Source organism: Mastacembelus armatus, chromosome 3 (genome assembly GCF_900324485.2).
Source record: "Mastacembelus armatus chromosome 3, fMasArm1.2, whole genome shotgun sequence".
Classification (NCBI taxonomy): Eukaryota; Metazoa; Chordata; class Actinopteri; order Synbranchiformes; family Mastacembelidae; genus Mastacembelus; species Mastacembelus armatus.
Genome location: NC_046635.1, coordinates 27,943,644 through 27,962,928, shown reverse-complemented (window position 1 = coordinate 27,962,928; position 19,285 = coordinate 27,943,644). Strand labels below are relative to the sequence as shown.

At 41.9% G+C, this 19,285-nt stretch overlaps 1 protein-coding gene across 2 annotated transcripts in view; it reads right to left on the bottom strand.

Moving 5' to 3' along the window:
• The window catches only part of ccdc102a (coiled-coil domain containing 102A), a 48,298-nt gene that overhangs the window by 14,067 nt on the left and 14,946 nt on the right, over nucleotides 1-19,285 (bottom strand). For both annotated transcript variants that reach the window (XM_026294234.1, XM_026294235.1), the window contains exons 2-7: nucleotides 12,507-12,975; nucleotides 11,016-11,396; nucleotides 5,105-5,343; nucleotides 3,643-3,751; nucleotides 1,359-1,475; nucleotides 681-890 (exon numbers count right to left, since the gene is read on the bottom strand). In XM_026294234.1, coding sequence (XP_026150019.1) covers nucleotides 681-890; nucleotides 1,359-1,475; nucleotides 3,643-3,751; nucleotides 5,105-5,343; nucleotides 11,016-11,396; nucleotides 12,507-12,869 — 1,419 coding nt within the window. In that variant the 5' untranslated portion in view covers nucleotides 12,870-12,975. The remainder of the gene's footprint in view (nucleotides 1-680; nucleotides 891-1,358; nucleotides 1,476-3,642; nucleotides 3,752-5,104; nucleotides 5,344-11,015; nucleotides 11,397-12,506; nucleotides 12,976-19,285) is intronic.

Below are 19,285 nucleotides of genomic sequence, written 5' to 3'. Positions count from 1 at the left end.
AATCAAACCTTGTCTGGGTGTGTGTATACACTTTTATGGCCAACAATGTGAGGCCCATTTTGAGTTTTATATCATATGAGTGAGGACATTTTGGTTGATCTTCACAAATTGAAAGGGCTGTTTGACAGTTCAGACTTGGTTTCAGGTTTCAGGTTATAATGACGGTTGGGTTAGGGCTGGGGTCAGGCATTAGAGAATGCATTATGTCAATGAGTGTCCCCACAAATAGAATAAGACAACACTGCGTGCGTGGGTGTGTATGTGTGTTCATCCTGTGTCTTAATCACTTGTCTTGTTTCTCATGCTCTTGCTGGATCAATACCATAGTTGCAACACTACACACAAAACAATTAATCTTTCTCTTTCCACACACACACCCACACACTGAACACTTTCACGAAGACGATGAAACACAAACTCCAAACATATAAACATATCTCATACGTGTGTATGTATGTGTGCAGTAACTAACTGACTGCAAATAGTCTGTAATTAACTTCTATTTCATTGCTACCTGGAGTTTAAAGTACAATTTAGTTTTGTTCACAACTGGGGTTATTTTGGTGACAGAGTAATTATTAACAACTTAATTGTTATAAAAACAGATGAGGAAGGCAGTTGTTAACATTTATACTTAGAATGGTGAAAAATCGGGAATGGCTAAAAGAAGATCTGCCCACCTTGTTTTTCTCGAACAGTTCACTTTGGATGGCCTTGAGGTCAGTGTCAAGTGCGGAGGCGGCCTGCCGGCGTTTCTTGGCTAGTTGCTCCTCTAAGTCCTCAGCCTGAGCTTTCAGCTTCTTGTTGTCCCTCTCCAGGGCCAGTTTTTCAGTCTCCAAACGCTCCCTGCGGCCCCACTCTGCAGCATTCTCCACCTGCAACCTCTCCATCTGACAGAGATACAAAGATCACAGAGAAACAGAGGCTGAAGATGCAAAACTATGTGTGTGTTTCTGCTGTGCCAATCAAAGACAGTGATATCAAAGCTTAGAAAAGAAGATGTGCCCCCTCACAGTGCAGCTCTGGTGGAGCAGCTCAGAAATAACCAGGACAGAACTGTTATACAAGAAAACTCTTGGTGTAAACACACTGAGAAACTTCTAACTAAATTTCTTGGTCCATGAGGTCAGATCAACTGTTGTTACTGGGTCTGGATATATTTACAGATGTACCACAACAATTCCCTTGTCTTGGAGTCCAGTTAGTTTCTGTCCTGTTCCACGTGATTTGCTGTACTAAACTAAAAATAATTTGTAATGACTAACACAACGCGTCCTATCTGTGCTTCATAATAAACATATACCCCAGTTAACTATCCCTAAAACCTTTTCTCTGCTTCCCCAGCTTTCCCTCCTCACCTCAGCACGCAGTTCAGCTAGTTTTTTGTCCATGCTGGTTCGTGCTCCCAGTTCATCCTCCAGGTCTTCAGATATGCGGCCGAGTTCATCCTGATGCATTTCCTTCAGCAGGTTCAGCTGGACAATGTTGGGAAGGGGGGAAATAGACAAAATGTGAAACGGCTGGGTCTTGGGTTTTGTGCTGAGCAGATAGTGAACAGTGGCTTCACAGAAAACGAGACCATTTTTACTGTATTATGGGACTGTTAACTTAATGCACCTCCTCAGAAGTGTGTAAAGCAGCAAACAAAAATTTGTAAAAGCACTAGTGTTTAGGACAGACAATATAAAGAGGTGCCGAGGGTTCGGCTCTGACAAAGAGGATGGACAACTGCAGTGTGTCAGTGGGAAAAGTAAATAAAATACAAACTTCATCCCTTAAAATCTCTACAGCAGTTGTCCTTCAAACTTTGTAATTGCTAGATATTAGTGTTATCTATATATTTGTCAGAGAAGACGTCCCCTGCCCCTTTATCCTTAAAAGGTGGCCATTTCTGGAACCAAACATCTCCTGTGATCTTGAAGTATCTGGGACAACAAATGTGTAGATAAGAATGACCCAATCTTCTTTACCATTCCTTTTCATCCCTCTTTGTTCTTATCTGATCATTGCATCTCTCCCTGTGTCTCATCTGCCTCCTCTATACCATCAGTACTTCACCCTATCGTGCCTTCATCTTCATTCCTTCTGCTCTATTTGTCTTTAAAACACCCATCATCATCATCATCATCACCATCTGCACATCTGTCATATTCACTGACCAACCTCCTCCTTTCTTTCCCTTTCCTGGTTTTTATCAGCCTGATTTTGTCACTTAGTGAGCCTTTCCATGAGGCCGTGTTTGCTTTGTCCTTCTCTTCCCCACCCTTCTCCTGTCTGCAGGCCTGGACTGCCCCCGAGTGGTGTAACGTTGCCAAAACATTAACCAGGTTTCAGTCTGGAGGCTTCTGTCTGAGCACTACGCTCTCTGGGTGCAGCTTTGGTTGTCTAACAGCCAAGAAACTCAACGAAGCAACGAAAAGTAAATACATGTTCCCCAGCAGAAATGGATGGAGACTATTAACTGATACAAGTGTAAAAACCGATACTCTCAGTGATTTTAACTCAGAGAAACGACTTTGCTGAGTTGAGATTACAACATTAATCTGGGAAGATGACTGGCCTCAGTCTCTGATTCGTCTTTAGTTTGGCAAGCCTGCATTGTTGATACTGGATTTGATTCTCTGTAACGATGAAATGAAAATACGCAGTGAATTTTGATTAAATGTTCCCATTTATCGCCTGCCATCAGCTCAATACTGGATTCAATCGCCCACAGAGAACTATGGGTAGCTGGAACCCATCTTTCTTTATTGTTTGATTCTTGGAAACCAATTAGATGGCATTGACATACAGGCCTTTGTGTTAAATGAGCTGCCTGCTTGCTGCCAGTTACAGCTACAGTTTTAGGCTTGTTTCAGATTTGTTTAAGAAACACATTCCAAGTCCCTGAGACCAATAAAATCCAACTAAACCTGAATCAAAAATGATGTCCAGGTCCAGATGGATGAAAACCATCTCTCAACAACATTAAAGGTTTCATTGCCTCAAGCTGCACAACTGGCCCGCAAATCACAAACAAGTGTGTTAAGTAACATAAAATCTGACCACAGTTCTGGGATTGGGTATATACTGCTGGAATGTTCAGCTTTGTCTAGACAGGGGACTGTTTATTTCACTTTGTAGCTTTGAATGGGTACTAGATATAAATTACCCTGTGTAATAGTGTTTAAAACTTTTGCTGATTCATATTTTCCTCTATAACTATTACTGCATGTCAGCACGTCAGCTATGATCAGAGGACAGAGGGTAAAGAATTTGTGAGTGTGTGAAGTAAAATGTGCAAATTCTGGGCAGTTCTGAATCCTCGAAACTAATTTGTCAAAGAGCTCAGTGCTACCTGAGGCCATGACACCTTATGTCATGACAGCTGTGGAGCAAAATCATGGCAGAAATGGCCTGGCACTAAACTGTTCCAAAAAATGTCTCACATTAAAACTAAACTATTTGTACTAAACTAAATTATTTATAAACTAAACAGACTCATTTTGATTGTGGAAGCAACATCTATGTATAATAGGTGACAAGTAGAAGACAGACTGTATCACACAACATTGTCTGTATATATCCGATGTAACAGGAGGCCCACACAGACATATTGTTTGCGGTCAGCAGAGTAGCATCCCACCTACATCTATGTCTCACCTGTTTGAAGGCCTCCTGTTTGCTCTTGCTGAGCTCCTCATATTTAAGTTTCCACTGACTGAGTTCAGCCTCCAGCCTCTCAATGCTCTTACTCAGAGCAAGTTTGTCACTGGGGAACACACAGAGACACAACACACATTAGTGATTTTCAACACTCAGTCAAATGGCTCTAGTGCCTGAGAGAATCAGTAAATGTCTGCAGAGTGGATTTTTCACATATTCAATTTCCACTTCAAGAAAAAAAAACAACATTACCCTGGAAATCACTATTAAATACCAGCCTCTGTTGGTCTGAATCCAAATAGTACTTCTCGTGCCGTACACCACATAGTAGTTGGGGTTTGTAAGTAAAATGAGCAGAGCTCAGAATATTCAAAGGTTCATGGTAACAGATTTCAGTGGTGCCTATCTACGATGTAGAAATAAGCAGTGGTGGAGGAATTTTGCTCTGGTTATAAGAACAGACTCAACCATGAAAATAAAAACCTGTGTGTATTTTCTAATGATGTTTGACACCTTCAACTAAACAGGAAGAAATACTCAGTGATGTGTTGCAATTTACTATTACATTTCATTCCATTTGTGTTGGAGGTTGAAGATTCAAAAAGAAATTCTCACAGTCAAAGCAGCAGGAGCTCAGATAGCTCCGATCCAACATTTCCCACAATGCAACCAACAGCATCTTTGTGTTAGACCCTTGGCTAGCATCCATCCAGTTTGTAATGCCAGCTTTCTTTGCTAAATTATATTAGACAAGAAAGTGTCTCACCCACTATGGTGGAGCAGAGGATAAATTCAATTAGAGCTAAATGCTGTGCAGTACACACTGTATTATCCTCATGCAGCACACTTGAAAACTATTTGAGTCCAGTAAATTTCTGCTGTCAGTCAGCCTGGCAAAGGCATTTTGGTTGGTTGTTGATGTTGGGACATGTTGCTGGCACACAGCTGGTCCAGTGGTCAGTCAGTGAGGATCAAACCGACTCAGTATCACTTCACACCATCCCATCGCACTTAGAAGGTAGATTCCCAGTCAGACATGACAAAGCTCCTCCAAGGCCACAGGAAACATTGCAACTGTTTTTCCTGAACTGTTGTCCCCCCCAAAAAGAATGAACTGATCTTGATGTGTACAATTGGTGGAGTACAGTTAGAACTACAGTGCTATCAGCAAAATGTCCTTCTGAAATCTTCATTATGCATCTTTCTGTGATTATTGTTGATTAATTATCATTAAAGCATCATTGCAATGTGACACTGGGTGGTGCTAATTTCAACAATTTAACAGTTTGGTCTCACTGTTGTAAATAACGAGAAATTATACCTGTTACATAAATGTAGTTGTATATTATTTCCCTCTATAATACAGTGGAATAGACACACACACATAAACACAGTATATATATATATATATAATCACACACTAGATCCCACAGAGCTGTGTATACCCTGTCTGTCTTACTCTCTCTCTTTCAGCAGGACTTTCTGGGACTCATCCAGGCGAAGCTGTAGGGCATTGAGTTTGCCAGAGTCTTCCTCCACTGTGCTCATGTCCTCCCAGAGCTGTCTGCTGCGTTCCTGCCGGTTCAGACCAGAGCATGAACGTGAGCTGACCGAGCTGACACCGCGACTGTCCCAGGCCTCCTGAGCGTCAGTGCCCGGCGCTCTCGAACGGAGGGTTGGCTCCAGTAGCTCCAAGTCCTGACAGACCAAGACAAGGAGAGAGGAAGGAGAAAATGAGACCAGAACATCAGTTTGCAGACATACAGACAATACTATACCCAATATAAGGTAATCTTGAAACCTAGCAGACTAACCAATAGAATGATGGACAACAGCTTGGTCACCTAAAATATTTGCACAGTACTTTAGTTTCATTCAGTAGAGTCAAAGAAAGTCTGCATTAAATAAGAATGGTGCAACACAGCTAACAGGCCATGATAGCTGACTCCATCTCAGACAGCATTGTCAAAACAGTGTGCTATTAATCAATAGTGCAAATTAGCATGTCAAAAGATTAACATCCGATTGGATTAGCGACCCAGCGAGAGATTCCAGGAACGGAAACTGATTTAAAAGCAGGTCTGAGTTTATGTGAATCGTCCCAAAGTGTCGTCAAAGTAGTTTTGGCCACAGAGAAATATATTGAGTCATTGTGAACATCATTATCATATCATAGAAGGATTTTGAGGTCTCTGTGGATGAGGTCCTCACTCTCACTGAGTTTATTAGCATTTTCCAACTCCATGTCCCTGGAATAATCCTCTGAGATCCTTATAAAAACATCAGCAGGGATAAAGGCTTCCTTTCATTTTCAGCCTGGGCAAAGAAAGTGTCAGTTTCATACCAGACTAACCAACATCTCTTGTACAGATTCATGTGAAATGCCCTGTTTAGAATGGTGTTGTCAGAAATGTGGGCCTCCAAGGCTGCAAATCAAACAGTTTCATCCAATGGATCATCTAAGGTTGATGCCAGTGTGCTTTCACAGTAGAGCCCTTAAAGTCTTGGGTGGGTTCTCATGACCAAACAGTTTTATTTAATGGCCTTAACAGAAATCAAATTCAAAATATAGAGCTTTTCCTCCCCTACACATAGTAAATCTGTCAGCTTTGGCACCACAACAGTAAAACTCCAAATGTTTTCCCCACCCTATATTCTTCACTGCATCTGCAAGATATAAAATGTGATGTCTCTGACTCCAACAGGCTCCAAACAATGCATGTTTTTTAAGATAATCATTAAAGTGCATTTAAGAGTTCCTCATAAATATCGAATGACTGACATTAGAAAAGATATCTTTGGTGGAAAAGTATAACATCATAGACACCATGACAGATTTTTATTAAGTGGCAGTTATTTGAAATAATGGGTGTCACAGTGAAGCAGTGGGTTTTCAATGCTGCTTCACAACAAGAAGGTTCTGGGTTCAAACCCGGTTCGACAAAGGGCCTTTCTGTGTGGAGTCTGCATGTACTAGGCATTTTCTCCAGCTACTCTCACTTCCTCCCAGGTTGACTGCTGACTCTAAATTGCCCATAGGTGTTAATGTGAGTGTTTATCTCCGTGTGTCAGCCCTGCGATGGACTGGTGATCTGTCCAAGGTGCACACCGGCTCTCATCCACTGTCAGCTGGGATTGGCTCCAGCTGCAGCATAGATAACGGATTGATGGAAGACTTTAAAAGGCAGCACAAAGTTCCCTCGTGCTGGATGGATGGTGAGCAAATGCACATCATGCAACATGCATTTGTACTGGAATGACGAATCACAAAATTAAGAGGCTACATGCATTTACATTGGTACAGTGCTAATTATTGAGTGTATCAGAATCACCAAAGTTAATTGGGTAAATGCTCTGGACACCATGAACGTGTGTCCACAGAATTTCACATCAGTACCTCAAGAGTTGTTGAGATATTTCAATGCGGAGGAAGATGGGACTGACCAACTGACAGAATGACAGCCATGCAGATTATATTAAAGAATGAAAAGGGAATAAAAGCCTAAGAGCTGTTAATTGTCAAGACAAAAAAGGTAAAACTTCAATCAGTTAATGGCCTACTGCAACAATCTACTTTACCCACAAAAAAAAAAAGAAAAAAATCTTCATATTATTTATTCATTCAATCATTTGTCTAAGCTAGACATTATTAAGATATTTAATTCACCATTACTTTCCAGACATGTGCAACATGTAAAAACAACCCAGCATCAGGCCTCTAGCCGACAGATCAAATGAACTGTGGCTCCAACCTTTACATGTGTGGTCTTAGTTAATATTGTACTAATCGGACAAAATTGCAGTGACGTAAGTGATGTTGCACCCATGACAGTAATTTGTGGCAAGCCTAGTAAATATTCCTCATGGAGTCAGTACTTAACCACAAACCACTGAATATCTAAAAATCTCCCTGAACTGTTCTCACATGCAGCAGCTCCAGGGCAGAGGACTTCACAGGTCTGAAATATCCACACTACCCAAAACTGACCTGAGAAACATCTACTCAAACAGAACAAACACAGATTGAAGAACGATTTGACCTGAAGTAATAACAAAAAGCAGCAATAACCTGTTAATTAACACACAGCCATAGCTGAAAAGAATAACATTATAATAACTTACTATGAAACCAATTCCTGAAACTTATTATTTGTACCTCCTGCACCAACAATAAAATATTCTGTAGCCAGCTGGGCCTCTCACAGAATAAAGATAATCATTTTCAGACCATGTTGTGACTCAAGTTCCAAAATATTTGCATATACACAGGTTACTGATTTTCTCATATAATGCAGCTGTGGTGACATCCCACATGATCAGAGCTGATACTCAGATCCACAGGATCCATTCCATTCAGGTGATTAGACATAGTGACACACAGACCAGAGACCAGTACAGGTGAAGACCCAGCCCAGCCTGGACACACAATCGGCTGTCTGTGGACACCAGAACAAAAACACACAAAAGTCAAGGACCAGGGTTCAATGGAAAATCAGCAAATGATCCAGGAGCATTACATTCACATCAGACAACAGAGCATTTTAAAACTGACAGATTCTGACTGACATCTTCGCACTGATGTCTTGAAACTTATTTTAAACCATCATAAACCAGAACAAAAACTTGAATCATACAAATTTTAGATTATATTTAGAAAATCACATTCAACACATACGACCGGCTGATGAAAAGCATGTGACAAGCTGATTAATAGCTTTGCATTTTCATTTGCATTATTGAGGTTTGCCAACTGGAAAACAGTTGTGATGCTGCTGCTGTCATTACAGGTAATCCCCAACAGAGGGACCCAGTGTGTAATAGATATGAGTAACAACACAAACCATCCTGTGCAACATGTGGAAATACTCAGTGTGTGAGAACCAGAACAATGGAGGGAGACAGGAAGTAAGGCTGAGCTGTGTTTGAGCAACAGTTAGTTGCTGTTCCAAGAACCACCTCTGCTGTCACTACCGACACACACACACACACACACACACACACACACACACACACACACACACACACACACACACACACACACGCACACACGCACACACACACACACACACACACACACACACACACACACACACACACACACACACACACACACACACACACACACACACACACACACACACACACACACACACACACACACACACACACACCTCTACAGCCTGAATGTGTATTTCCACATTACCATAAAACCCTGCCTGCGCTCGCTGAAGGTCAGGTCTGACAGTCAACAACTTCGGCCTTTATTAACTTATATTTTACCACAGGCACCTCCACTATGAAGTTAAAGTTCACACATATGAGCATATGTGTTGGTGCGTTTTTGTATGAGTGGTGAGAAAATATATGACTGCCAAGAAAAAAAGGTTCCCCCCACACTGTTATAAAAACACACCCTAGGAGCCCAGTGTGATCCAGAATAACTCAGAAACAAAGGAGGTCAAAGCAGAGTTAACAGTTGGGTCAACAGAGTGCTACTGCTGCTCACTCTATTCCTACTACGATGAATACTACACTAACCATAATATCTAATAATGCTACTGCAGGCTGTGCCAAATTTATTCAAGTATACACTAAAAAAAGGGACCAATTTAAGTATTGCCAAATGAGACTGTGGGTCAGATTATTGAAAAAAAAATACCAGTCTGTGAAGGCGAACGCAGTTTTCCTTGAGTTTAGGGCCACAATCTTCATGCAAAGAATTTCCCCTGCAATACTGACAGTCTCTGGACTTTCAGTGGAATACTTTTCATTTGGTAGCTTGGCTCATAATATTAATGCAATCCTCCCTTAAATGTGATGTGGAACAAACATCACATGTTTGGAGCAGAATGAGTCACATCTCACAGAACCCACCCAACTGTCAGAAAAGAATTAACTCTCAGTAGATGGACAGTGCTGCCTCTACTGTGGCTGAGAGTTGAACTCAAATGTGTCTCACCCAAAAAGCCTTGAACAGTGTCTGCTTCCTGTGAGCTCAAGATGTCCCTTCTGCTCCCAGTAGAAATCAGGCCCTTGCCGATGGCAGCAACTCTTAAAAATAAATGTGATCCTGTATGTTTCACACCTGACCAGAGGGGACCAGTTCTCACCAGCTGTTCAGAGGACATTACAGGACAAACACTGACTTTATTGTTGCTGCACATTTAAACTAGGACAACTCTTCCTGGACAGGTTTTAGTCACGTTTCTCATTCTCATTTTGATCTTTATGAAAAACTAAAATGTGAGATATTTAACCATCTCTGTCAAGGTGCTGGTGTGTAACTCACGATAGTCCCTAAAAAGCAAGACATTACATTAACAACATGCCATTATAGCTCAATGATTTCAGTGGGACACCATGTACACAAACACAGTGAATCAGTGGAATCAGAATCACACATGCCTCCCCACTCCCTGCACGCCTCTTCAAGACACACTGCAAAGACACAAAAAATGCCTGCAAGAACTACAGAAAATAAGAATAAAACATTACATTGTTTGTACAATATGCGATTGCTGTCACTGAATCACACAACCTACTCTACATATATGTTTTAGCGCTGTACTTTCAATAACCTGTGATCCCTAAGTTCCAGTTTCACTTCACCACTCCATGTATTCAAAAATACATCTCACACAGTATTTCTCAGTGGCTGGACACTGAAATATGACCCGTGTTGGTAAATGCTAACTTCTAAATTCTTCTCATGAGAGTTTTTGTATGAGTATGAACAGACCGAGCAGCAGAGTGAAGCAGTAGGTCGGGTCTGGGTTTGTAAGAAACCAGATCTGCTTCAGGTTTAGGATGGTCTGCACAGAACAGGCTGACAGAGAGGAAATACTGCAGTTTCACTGAGACCTCAGGGATATGCAAGCATGATGTGTGTGTTTCTATCTGTACTGCTAGTGTCTCTTAAATAGGCCACGCCTGCAACACACACACACACGCACACACACACACACACACACACACACCTGGGGAGTGATTATATTATCATTGCAACAGTAGAGGACATGAGACATTAACTCCATTTCATATCTACATGGCCAGATCTAGAATGTAAACTAACCAAACGACCTTTGTGTGCAAAGTGGTCAATTACCAACTGTTGTGGATACAAGTCAGCAGCACTTAACAGAAGCAAATAAAGTAAAAATAAAGCTGAAGCTGTCAATCTTAGGACACAGAGCAGCAGCTTTTCCATTGGTTAATATGTCAGACCTTTAACACAAGCAATAATATCCAAAGGAAACATTTTGATTTTCTATCATCAGTGCTGTACTGATCAATATGATCTTGCTGTTATGCTAGACATCTACTGCTGTTTCTGCTAGGACAAAAACATTTAAAATACACTGCAGACTCACCTTTTGTCTGTCTGAGGCCACATCCCTTACTGGTTCTGGTTCTGGAGACCCTGGTGGTCCCTCCCCCACCAAGTCCAGCTTGCCATCAATGTGGACCTGGGAGGAAGAGGAGGAGGAAGCAGGAGAGGAGGGAGGGATAGATGGAGAGGAGGAGGAGGATGCACCACGATGGTGTGCAGCAGAGGAAGAGGGAGATGTGGCGGATGGTGGAGGAGCTGTGTGGTCGCCACGGAGACGCAGTGCTTCCTGCCGTAGCGTCTCATTCTCTGAAGCAAGCTCCTGCCGCTCCCGCCGAACACTGGTCAGCTCCTTGGTGAGGGCGTCCAAGCGCTGTCTTAGCTGACGAACCTCGTCTCGTGCTCGGTTTCGCTCCGCGCGAACCTGTTAGACAGACAGCACTCGCTGATACAAGGTAAAGTGATCAGCTCCATCCCATGGCTTTCCCACAAAGCACAATTATTAACAAACAAGTCATGAATATACTCTTTAATTTGTATACAATGCTCATTACTTCCTAAAACAGCTGGGCACTCCAGTTCTCAAACAAATGTCACTCAAAGGAAAGGGAGCAGTGCATTGTGGGGGACTTTTTTTCCCACCAGTAGATTAATCCACATTTGGTGCTCTATTGTTAATGACTGGCAGCAGCCTGGTGAATGTAAAAAGTGAGTTAAAATATGTTATGTCTTCTCATGTTAAAGAAAGCCCACATCGCCTGGTGCAACCTTGAAGCTCAATGATGGAGCTCTGTGGCATTGAGGGATAAGATACAGTGGCTTGAGAAACTATTCAGTTAGAGGAAAAAAAGAGAAACTGGGCTCTTTGGACAGAACTTCAACAACTATGTCTGGTGAACACCAGGTGCTACTCATCACCTAAAAATACCATCCCTACAGTAATTCATGGTGGTGGCAGCATCATAGTATAGAGAGACTGGTCTGAACTGAGGGAAGGATGAATGCAGCTAAATGCAGCTCCAGACTGCACATGACCTGAGACTGGGGATCTGAAAGGATCTGACAGGAAGAACAGAATAAACTGTCCAAGTCCAGGAGTGCAAAGCTTGAAAGATTTACCCAAGAAGACTCAATGCAGTACTTATTGCCAAAGGGGTTTCTATAAAATACTAATTCTTCATTCTTCCGTAAAAAAGGTTTTTGTTTTTAATAAATTTGCAAAAATATCTAAACACACAAGCTGCTAGAAAACTTCACGATTGTGCCTCAGACATACAAATGCATTTGTATGCAACCATGTTAGACAACCTAGTGTGTTCTGTGTTATATCAAATAATAGCCTGAATTATTAAATTTCTGACTATTTTAACTCATTATCATTATAAAACCTGCAACTATGAAAATGTACATATACTTTAAAAAAATGTGCACAATTTTTGATAGGAATTCTGACACTGTGTGCACGTGGAAATTATTAAATACACAAGTCATATCTCTTGCCATCTCTACAGTAGCTCAACAATCAGCAGCCCACCTTGCTCCATTTCTCTCTCCAGTTGGCGGTGCAGTCCGACCACCACCTCATGGTCTTCTCCATCTGGGCCGCTCTGGCCCGAGCCTCCTCCAGCTCCCTGAGCCTCAGCTCCTCTCTGCTCTCCCAGTCGGCCCCGGCTCCTTCACCCATGGCCCCCAGGGACCCTAGTCCAAGCCCTCCTAGCCCAGGTGACAGCAGCAGTGGGGGGCTGGAGCTAGGGGTCCCTCCTGTGGGGCTCGGGGTGTGGGCTAAGCTGTCCGGGGATCGAATCCCTCTGTCGGACCCCAGACCCAGGCTACATAGCAGGCCACCTCCGGCCGTTTTACCGCTTTCGGACAAGTGAGGGCTGGGGGTGTGGTTCATGATGAAGGCGGTGATGTGGATGAGGACACTGGGGAGGATGAAGGGGGTGGAGGGTTGTGAGTAGGGAGATTCAGGAAAGCATCACCCTCATCAATCACTGATCAACCTGGAGACAGACACACAGCAACAAGAAGAAACGTAAGCAGCTATCAGAGGAAAATAAAACCTACATGCATGTGAGAACACTAACATAGCAAGGAGGCGACTTTCTGCACATTAACCATCACAACTTTACAATGTGACAATATATCAGTGTGTTTATAAGCTGCTGCGCTGCCCTCAAGTGGACAAAAAAAAAAATGTAGTAATGCCGCTTAAAGTACAGATCTAATTTGACAGCAACAAACTCATGCCTCTCTGCAGGACCAGGCCCAGTGTTTTCATAAAGACCTTCCTATGACACTCGCAGTGACTGGGTCATTTCAACCTGCAGGTGTTAACTGAACTAAATGTCAGATTGTGGCTTCTACCACATCAATTTCTTGCCAATCTATCTTAACAACTTCCCTCCTTCCTTAGGGAAACATTTAGCCAGGGCCAGGTTACAAAGGGAAACATTTATACACAAACAATTTAACTCAGTGGTTTATGTGTTTTAATAGGGGGGCACTTTTGGTCATATGTACATATTTCTGTCATTATACACACTGTTAACACTTTTTATTTATTATTTCCTAATACTCTCCAGGGTTCAGAAAGCCATTCGCAAAATATAAAGTTTCTATTTGTGTTTTTTTTTTTTTTTTTTTGGTATGACCTAATAAAATCCTCAGGGACCTGTGGGTGAACTTTTATTCTATCTGCAACTAGGCTTGGGTTGACAAATCCTGGAGAAAAATACCATCTCTGGCTGTGGTGAAGTTGCCTCAAACTCTCTGAGCCAAGAAAAGCTCTACTCCTTCCTGTTTCCCTCCCCAGGCTGCCTCCTCCTCTCTCCCCTCCAGAGGAGGCAGGGGAAGTTCCAGAGCTCTTCTGAAATCTGTGGGAACAACTCGCAGGGAGCCAGAGAAAACAGAGGAAATGAGGCAGGTTTAGATTTAGCTGCTGGGACTTGGTGGAGGGTACAACCACTAAAATCTGTTTTGCTTGTGATCCCCTCTCTCTGTCAGCCAATGTGGTCCCCACACAATCAGACAATATGAAAGACCGTATTTGATTTGAAGTGGTATTCCAAAGTCTATCCCAAAATTTACGCCTGTCTAATGTGACACATCAGTCCAGCTGGTACAGTAACAATGAGTATGTATGCTGGTTTTAGGACAGACACGGTTAGGAGACAGGGAGAAGTTGAAGCTGATGCCATACTAACATATAGTGCCAACATTTCGACTGCTTTCAACTTTACATCACCTACTTTAGTCCCTTAAGACTGATGCTTTAAGTCCTTTCAGTATTTCAGTGCTTCTGCTGACACTTTCTAACTGAAAACATTCATGTTGAAATCCTGTAGAAACCATCTCAAATTTTCACCAGTGAGCACATGAACATTTTTGGTGGGATGATTTTTACTCCAGTGTAATAAAATTTTATAATAAATTTATAAACTGGTAGGTTTGAATTTCATAAATGCTGAGGAATGAAATGTTTTAACAATAGTCAAAACAAAACTCCCTGTAGAAGAACACACAGTGCATCACAGCTCACTGTGGCCACAGAACAGTGGCACTGCATGAAAGTGAGAACTGGACCATGCAGCAATGGAAAGAGGAGGTCTGTACAGATGAATCATGTTTTCTCTTACGGCCAGGTGCATATGTACTCACTTACCTGAGGAAGAGGAATAACAAGCCTCATCCATGGAGGCTCCATCTCACAAATTACAGAGCATTTAAGGAATCTGCTGCTAAAGTCTTGCTGATATTAAGGGCAGTCAGTTCTAATATCACTAATGCGATGTGTGCAGGGTTTGTGATGCTTTGACAAAATAAGACTTTCAAAATGAGCAAGATATAATATGTGGTGTACCAGAAGGTCACACCTTTTCTGTTAATACTACAACCCAGCTTTTATTAATAATCAGAAAGGCATAGTTCCCCTGCAGTGCTGTGAGGAACGTGATGGCAATGAAGAAAGATGTCTGATGTCATCACAATATCTTGTGTGTAGCTGCTGCATTTGGGAAAAAAAAAGGTAGGTATTTAAATGTTTGAGTGTTGGATCAGTGTTGACATTCAATCAAACTATAATTACTACATAAATGCATACCTGATGCAAGTTACGACTGATAACTGATGTGAAATAATTTGAAAAGTCAATACAGAGAAGATACAAACCAAACAAAATAGACTACAAAAGGTGGCAATTAAAAACCTTAGTACTTCACACACAGTGAAGTGCACAACATAGTGGAGCCAAAAAGGTGGAACAACATCCACCACAAATCCTATGGAGTGGCATTTTCAAAAAGCCAGATTGCTTCAAGTGAGAAATTACACAGCAGTTATGGTCTGCTGCAGCTAAAGAGTAAATGCCAAAATAAAACTAGTGTGAGGAAAAAAAAAAAGTCATGGGGACAAACTGCTAGAAAGCTGTAAAATGAAGATAAACCATCACACATGCTAAAAATTTGATTTGAGGCAAAAACATCATGGACAAAGCTGCAATGAAAAGACGCGATGAAAAATTGTTGGATGAACATTAGTGTGACTTTCAGGAGGAAAACGCTGAAGACAGATGAGATGAAGAAACGTTGGAGATGTACTGAAATAATATTTTCAAATAAACCAAATTGCTGGTCTTATTAATTAGAAGCCGAGCAGTGCAGCTCACAAACTGTCTTACATGTAGGAGGTGAGAAAACTATGACAATCCATGTGAAAAGTCACTTAGTGTCTGTAGTGTCTCTCTTTGCAGTAGCAAAAATACAACCATTCATGTCATATGTTAGATAACTCATGTAGCGATAACTCAAGAACGAAAAATATACTTCATATTTTGTATTATATATTTGATCTCCCAAGTTCACTGCAATGAAGAATACGACTAAAAATGATTCAGCCTGAACTCAACATTAGCAATCAAAGGTGGTAGGACAGGGAGAACAGTCTGGTAGGGCAGCAGTCATGAATTTTTAAAGACGATCCAATCAGTGGTGGAACTAAGAGCAGCCGTGATCAGCATATCAGTCCACTGCTGCACTGAGGGATACAGGACGCCAGTCCATTCAGCACGGCGGCCCAGTCACAGCTGGGCCATGTCTATATACAGTACTTGCTTAACATATACACATGACTCAGCTGAACCAAAGTCATGTTAGGACTGAGACAGCAACAGCATGAACATTACAGATATAAGGCCATGGAGGTCAAGTGCACTGTGTGTGGACTCAGTCTAGCTAGAGCTCACCAGCAGGGACACTAGCTACCAGCTGTCTGCAGATATCAGGCTGATGTGGCGTGAACACAAACAGTGCAGGTGAATTAATGAGCAGATTCTGTCTCGTCTGTGCCCAAACTGATAATTAAAGTGGATGTCTGGACTAAGTTGAAGCATCTGCTACTGTATATAGCTGCATGATTTTGCACATGTATGCCTAAAAATGTGTGTGCTTTTGTCGTTTTGCAGCTGCCAAGGAAAATAACTCTGTAGTCAACAATATTGTAACCTGGAAATGCATTTGCACTTGTTCCTTGTATGTTTTCACTTGGATAAGACATAAAAGAATCTCTAACGCTTTGAAACTTGTACGGTATATGTACTTACATGAATTACTGAGGCTGAAAGTACGAGAACATCACACAGCCTTTACGTCAAATGTATAATATCCATCCATCCATCATTTATACCCCCTTAGTCCTAACCAGGGTCCCAGGGATATGCTGGAGCCTATCCCAGCTCTCTCTGGGTGAAAGGCAGGGGTCCACCCTGGACAGGTCCCCAGTCCATCACAGGGCCACATAGAGACAAACAACCTCACACACTCACACTCACTCCTATGGACAATTTAGAGTCACCAATCAACCTGACATACATGTTTTTGGACTGTGGGAGGAAACCAGAGTACCTGGAGAAAACCCACACAAGCACAGGGAGAACATGCAAACTCCACACAGAAAGGGTCCTTCAAATGCATAATACACAGAGAAATATTAACGTAGAAGCTGTCCAACTTTATCAGGGGCAAATGTAGAAACCGGCAACATGTCAGTCAATAACAGTGTTTGTTCCATGGATATAACAAACAGAAATGGACACTGTTCCAAGATACAGCCCCTTACATTTCAATAACAGTTGCTTTGTTTGTGCTGGTCAGATTAACTAACCTAATTGGAAAGTGGACAGTGTGGGGTTAGGGGAATGTAAACACAGCAGATGGGTAATGGAGAGGTTGTATAGACAAGGTCTCCCCTTTGCTCATAAACACGCACACACACACCTAATTTGCAGTCAGCTCCTCAGTCAGGGAGTGACAGATGTTTAGTCGAGACAGCGTGCTGTTATATTTCTGTGTCTGACAGAATGGCGCACAGATGGATTCATCCATGTAGGAATGTGTAAAACATAATGTCAATCACCATTAACCTGTACTAACATGCAAGGAGCTCCTTCTATTCACCACCCTAGTACTAGTTCATGATGTGTGTGTGTGTGTGTGTGTGTGTGTGTGAGCGTTATACTGTAGTTTGTCTGTACAACCGACACTCAAAAAAAATGTAAAAATCTCTAACCCATCTATCATAAAGATACTAGTGCAGCAACTCCACTCAGCTGTACCAGAAGCTCAGACAAGGTAAACACACCAGTGCTCACATAAAGTATAAAATACAGTTCTACAGTTTTGTGCAATTTGTCGTATAGATCTGATAATGTCAAAGCTCCTACAAGGATCAAGCTCCGAAATCACTACACTATTTCCATAAGGAGTCATATTTTACAGTGATCTCAAAAATAAGATGAGTGAATGAAAAAGATTCTCTAAACACGAGTTAACAACATCACTAGGGCATCGTCAAGGGTATACCCACCACCATGACGAGGTTCTTCCAGAGACACAGAAGATGGTATACAACTGTTTTTACTACACACGACAAGTAAACCGACATGAGGTCAGACCTGCTCATGTCCATTTTAAAAAAAACAAAATCAAACATTTTATTTAACTATCTCCCCATTTCTCTCAGCGCCTCCCTTCTCCATGTCCAGCCAGCACAGCAATGGGTCTCTCTGCTGGGTAATCAAGCCACCGTTTCCTTTGGATCAGTTTATGGTTGAGCTGCTGATTGGCTGAAGCAGCACCTCTAACTGAGCTGCAGCCAATCAGAACATTTTCATCTCTGTGATGCTGCGCAAAGAAAAGTCAACCAGCACAAACCATGCACGATATCATAGTAACTTTAACTAACTTTAACTTTAAACATGTGATGAATTAGAATTAATGAAATCTAAATCAGTAACATACTTCCAAGGATTAATGATGTTATCTAAAAGAGTGCAGGTCACTGCAAATGTTCCTTCTGTCTGTAGTTTCCATGAAAGATCCCTTTATTCAACTTTATTTAAAGTATTGAATTATAACTGAACAAGCTGCTGCCCTCCCCCACACTCTGAACACAGGGAGCTACAGTCGCATAAAAGGACATTCACTGAGAAATAATAATGACCTTCTTCAAGCAAAACAAGTTAAACTGCATAAAAGCTGCGAGATGCTAAGATGCCTCTTCTTTGAAAGACAGCTGTTAAATGAATCGAGAAACGGGTTTTGTAACACTGATTACTTTTTTTTACATCATTCTCAGCTTGATTGTCTCTGTGACCTCAGTTATTTCAGCTGGACATAAGTCATAAAACAGCTTTTGCTGGCAGACTTCTCTTTCTATAACCTTTTTTTGCTACTTCCTAACTTTCCTGTTCCTCTTTCACTGTCCATCTGTCTCTCAGTTTGCCTTTTCCTTTGCCCAACCTCCATGTGAACCCCACCCTCTGTCATCACAGGGACCATAAAATGCACGGCCAAGCTATGGGGTAATAAGCTCTTTGACAGAACATCTGTTCTCACTAACCATATGCTACAAAGCACACACACACTGACTAATGTTCAACTTCAGCTCATATATTCAGCATTACAAACAAATCATCAAACCACACTTGACCCTGTGCTGGTTATCAGTGTTGCAGCCTATTTCTGAATCGACCCCCAACCCATCCTCTACTATTCCTTTCAACATCTTATCTTGGTGAAATGAGCAATAGTCAGTGTCTGAGCAGAGGGGTCACGGCCAGCATGCACACGCACATGCACATACATACCATAGGCAACACAGCAGTTATGTGCTCACGGCAGTGATTTATGTACAGCATGCCACAACAAAGGATTTCCCCCAGTGATCGCCAACATTTCTGTGTGTGTTGCAGTGAGTCAGTGTGTGTGCTCTTTCCTCTAAATGAGAACCAGCTCTGGTTCAGTGAAGTTGGCTGGA